At 38.6% G+C, this 4864-nt stretch overlaps 1 protein-coding gene across 1 annotated transcript in view; it reads right to left on the bottom strand.

Annotated features, from left to right (window-relative positions):
• Positions 1-2386: 2386 nt before the first annotated feature.
• Positions 2387-4864, bottom strand: part of LOC117283061 — a 3341-nt gene continuing 863 nt past the window's right edge. The window contains exon 2 of the mRNA XM_033755337.1: positions 2387-3564. Coding sequence (XP_033611228.1) covers positions 3451-3564 — 114 coding nt within the window. The 3' untranslated portion in view covers positions 2387-3450. The remainder of the gene's footprint in view (positions 3565-4864) is intronic.

Genomic DNA, 4864 nt, shown 5'->3' with positions numbered 1-4864 from the left:
GCGGGCCAGGAGCGATCCCAGTATAAATATGAACGTTTGAAGCAATCTGGTTGGTTAGCGCGCGTGATGGTGAAAAGTGATGTGAAGAGCGAGCGTTGCAGAAATGCGTGATAATGTGGGATGTTCCCACAATAGATTATATATTTCATAATGAGGAGACCCAAGATTGAGGATGATGGACAACAAAGTGCTAATAATAAACAATAACAAACAAAAGTAGGAGGAAAAGTAGATGAGTGTATTCATAAATTGCACTAAACAAATTACGTGTTTTATGAGAATTTATCCTTTTCTTCAAAGACCAAGATGACAAAGGGAACAATAGGATAAGAAAGATGTCACACAGAAGGAAAGAACAGCAGAGGTGTCTGTGACATAAAATAGGAAATTTCAGAAGAAGAAGGAGAAATAGATGAAGTTCTCCTTGTACCTCAGTACTGCGCCATACATCACAGATATGGTGATCAAATCAAGAAGGATGTAGTGGATGGAACATATTCTCCATTATGTATATTGCACTATGTTAAACTGTCCTAGTGTAATATCCATTAAGAATTTAATGGGAAGTCTCATGATGCATATATGCATCTGTGTAATAAACTTCACTTGAGTAGTATGTATTTATTCCCAGTCCTACATGTTATAAAAGGATACTATGCGGCTGACACTTAATGCCATCTACCACAAATAACATGCACAAATAATTGACAGTAAACCATATCCTTGATATAGCATACTATACTTCACACATCCTCCTCAAAATATTATAACATAATCATAGAACAGAGAATGTATATTTAAACAGAAGAGTGCTCTTCTCCTCATGGCCTGCTGCATAACTGATGTTCACTTAGCAGTTCATTCCTACAATAGCCCAAAACTGTTTCATTTCAGAATTTTTATTTTATGGTTACATTATCATTTAAACATGATACCCAAGAATAAGTACAGAAAATTGGAGAGCATGTAATCCAGAAACAATAAAAACAGCTTAGCCTTTTGAAGGTGTTCTGACAACAGCAGGACTAGAGCTCTGGTTATAGAAGTAACTTTTTTGTTATACTAGATTCTGTATTTACTTTATCATATATGTACTGTGTACATAATGACTCTTTTCCTCAAGTTGCATTGTACAATGTATGTGGTGCAATCCAAAAGTTCCCGAAATATATTAATAAAAACCATTACATCATACCTAGATCTTATTCTGCACCATCACCTTCAAAGTAGTCCCTTGGGAGCGCATACACCGATCCCAGCGTTTCTGACACTTTTCAAATGCATCCTGGAAGTCTTTCCTTGTTAGGGTGTTTAGTACCGTCTGCGTTTCTGCTTGAATTTCCTCAACTGTATCAAATCTTCGCCCCTTCAACTTAATTTTCATCTAGGGGAAGAGAAAGAAGTCACATGGAGCTAAGTCTGACAAGCATGGTGGGTGGGGAACAACTGCCATCTTGTTTTTAGCCAAAAATTCCTGCACAATGTAAGCCATATGCGGTCGTGCATTGTCATGGTGGAGTAGCCAGTCATTCGTGCGCCACTTCTCTGGACGTTGTCTCCTCATGTTCTCCTTCAAACGCCTTAGAACATCGCGATACAACTCTTTATTGACTGTCTGACCAGGAGGGATGAACTCCTTATGAACAATCCCGTTAATATAAAAAAAAAACAGATCAACATGGACTTAATGTTGCTCGTGACTTGTCGAGCTTTTTTTGGCCGAGGTGAAGAAGGCCTCTTCCATCGTAACGATTGCTGCTTGCTTTCAGGGTCATAGCCATAAACCCAACTTTCATCACCAGTGACAACCTTCGAAAGAAAGTTTGGATCCTCTTGAAGCTGTTGTTGAAGTTCCCTGCAGACTTCCAAGCAATGTTCCTTCTGTTCATTTTGCAGCAGTCATGGCACATACTTCGCTGCAATCCTCCTCATGTTCAGTTCCTCTGACAAAATTCGTTGACATGTACCATAACTTAGTCACAAGGTGTTACAGAGGTCTTGGATGGTCAGTCTACGACCTTGCAGAATCAGATCCCTAACTTTCATGACATTTTCTGGTTTGGTACCAGCTGACGGACGTCCCGAACGATCGTTATCATCAGTCGATGTTTGGCCATTTTTGAAACATTTATACCAGTCGTAAGTTTGTGTCTGGACTAAACTGTTGTCACCAAAAGCTTGCTTCAACATTCGGTGCGTTTCTGCAGCGGTTTTCCCAAGTTTGAAACAAAACTTTATACAGACACGCTGCTCTCTCAGGTCAGCCATTGCAAAACCGCAAACTCACGGAAACACAACAATGGAAATACGTTCACCAACAATAAACCCAACCACTCAACTCGACGCCGCTTGCCACACTGATTCAAGAAGGATGTGAGGAGACACCTAGCGGTATTTCGATGTACTCATAACCATTCGCGCGCAAAATTCAAATTTCGGAAACTTTTGGATTGCCTCACGTACATCTCCTGACATGTTTCACATTCACCTGTCGATCGATGAATTTCAGATTAATGAAATGTGTGCGTGCATGTGTGTGTGTGTGTATGAAATTTCCCACCCATTATGTAGTCATTCTTAAAAAAATGGTGGTACAACCTAGGCCGCTTCGATCTTCAAAAAATACTTGGTCATAACACATAATGTTCTAATGACAGTGTAAAAAATCTACTTTTAAAAATCACTTTTATTATATTAAAATTTAAGACAATGCTTTATGCTTAATATGAAAAATTAAGACATTAATTTAAACGTTGATTTATTGTGTCTTAAACCATTTCCTTACTATGATGAAGCCCTGAACTTGAAAACCTAGGATATGATAACGTGCTGCCTGATCAGGGCTATTGCACACCTCAGGAGGCAGTGACAGATGAGCATGGAGCAATGACAGAATGATGAATAGGAGGGGAAAACTGAAGAAAGAGAAAACATTCTTGAGTGAAATTTCAACCATTAAATCTCAAGAAAAGTTGTTGTACACTGAACTCTAGGCTCTATGGTGAAAAGCAGGCCTAATGCCTGAGCTATGGCACATCCTAATCTATTATACTATTATACGTAATTTGGTACAATAGGCCAGAAGTGGCTGCAGTACAAGGGACTTAGTGCCACACCACTAACAATTATACATAATTACTAGATTATGACTATCAACTATCACAAAGACATATCATTGGCATATATCTCTGTGCAAGTGAGTAATGTGGGTGGATCAAGTACTACTCTCCTGGTATTTTCTTGGATTTACTGTGATAAAAGAAAATTCCAACCAGGAATTTATATTATAAAGAATCAAATATAAATCACATAATATTATGAAAACATGTATGTGACCCAAAATTTGTTCTCACATAAGAAAAATATAAGTACTTTATATGTCAAATAACAGCTTAAGTTGTTTCTTATTGACCAAAGGAAATTATTTGGACAGTAACTGCTGATCAGTGATCACTGATGCTCACAAGTTGCCACTGGCCTGTTGATGATAGCAGCAGTCTCCTTCTTGTCCAGCATTGTCACATGGTTCCCAGGCACGAAATGTACCTCCACCTTCTCACAAAGCTGTAAACACACGAAACTTATCTGAGTGCATGGCCACCTCTCTCTCTTGACAAATAATATGTGAGCAAATAACTTAACTGTCACTCTTACTGCAGAAAATTTGGCAGTCCAATGTGTGCTATCTGTTGTACACCCAATAATCAGGATTTAGATATCCAGGAAAACTTTGTTCATTACTTTGGAGTCAGACAGTCCAGTACCCATTTCACAGAAGGCTTGTGGCCACATATTCCAGACTTTGTGGTAAAAAGAACCTCTACCCCTGCCAGGAATCAAAACTTGGTTGTCTTGTCTATAGCCAGAAATATACAGACACAGATATCCTATCTGTCAGTGTGGAGATAATGCTACAGACACACATCATAACTCTGGTCCATGGAAACCTGGTGGAACTGAAACTGAATGGGACACATCTGCTTCTGGTCTAGTACACTGATGATGTAAAGCTATTGGCAGATAAGATGCGTACCGTAATGAAAACAACAGAAGCTCTAATTGTCATTAGTATGAAAGTTGGTCTAGGAGGTAATATGGGAAAATTTAAGTATATGCTGATATCTTGTCACTGGAATGCAGGATAAAATCACAACATAAAGATAACTGATAGATACACCAAAAATTTGATGAAGTTCAAATATTTGGGAATGGCACTAACAAATCTCATTTTATTTATGGGGAAATTAAGAGCAGGTTAAATCTGAGGAATGCTTGCTGTCATTCAGTTCAGATCGTGTTGTCTTCATTTCTGTTATCTAAAAATGCAAAGATTAAAATATAAAAAACTATAATTTTGTATGTAGTTTTGTATGTACAGGAAAGTTTGTTACTGATATTAAGGGATGAGAACAGACTGGGAGTGTCTGAGAAGAGGGTACTAAGGAGAACATCTGGACCAAGGAAGGATAAAATATTATAAGGGTGGATAAAAATGCATAATGAGGAGCTTCATAACTTGTACGCCTGGTCAAATCAAATTATAGAATGATTATATCAAGGCAGATTAGATAGCAATGGCATGTAGCATGCATGGCAGAGAGGAGGAATGCATACATGATTTTGGTGGAAAAATCACATGGAAAGTGACAACTAGGAAAACCTCAAAGTAGGTGGAGTATAATATTAATAGAGAAATACGAAGGGGGACCCAAAAATAACTGGAAACAACCTGTTGCGCGCGCATGCTTTGTAGTTACGAGTTGTGCTGCTAGGTGGTGTTAGCTGGGGGTCTCCCGTGACTGTTAGTGAGCTGGCGTCAGTCTGAGTTAAGTGGTTTGTCTGTGGTGCTCTGTTGTGTGCGTTC

The sequence above is a fragment of the Cryptotermes secundus genome, unplaced genomic scaffold (genome assembly GCF_002891405.2).
Source record: "Cryptotermes secundus unplaced genomic scaffold, Csec_1.0 scaffold5734, whole genome shotgun sequence".
Taxonomy (NCBI): domain Eukaryota; kingdom Metazoa; phylum Arthropoda; class Insecta; order Blattodea; family Kalotermitidae; genus Cryptotermes; species Cryptotermes secundus.
Note: the sequence above shows the minus strand (reverse complement) of the source record. Positions and strands in the feature narration are given on the sequence as shown.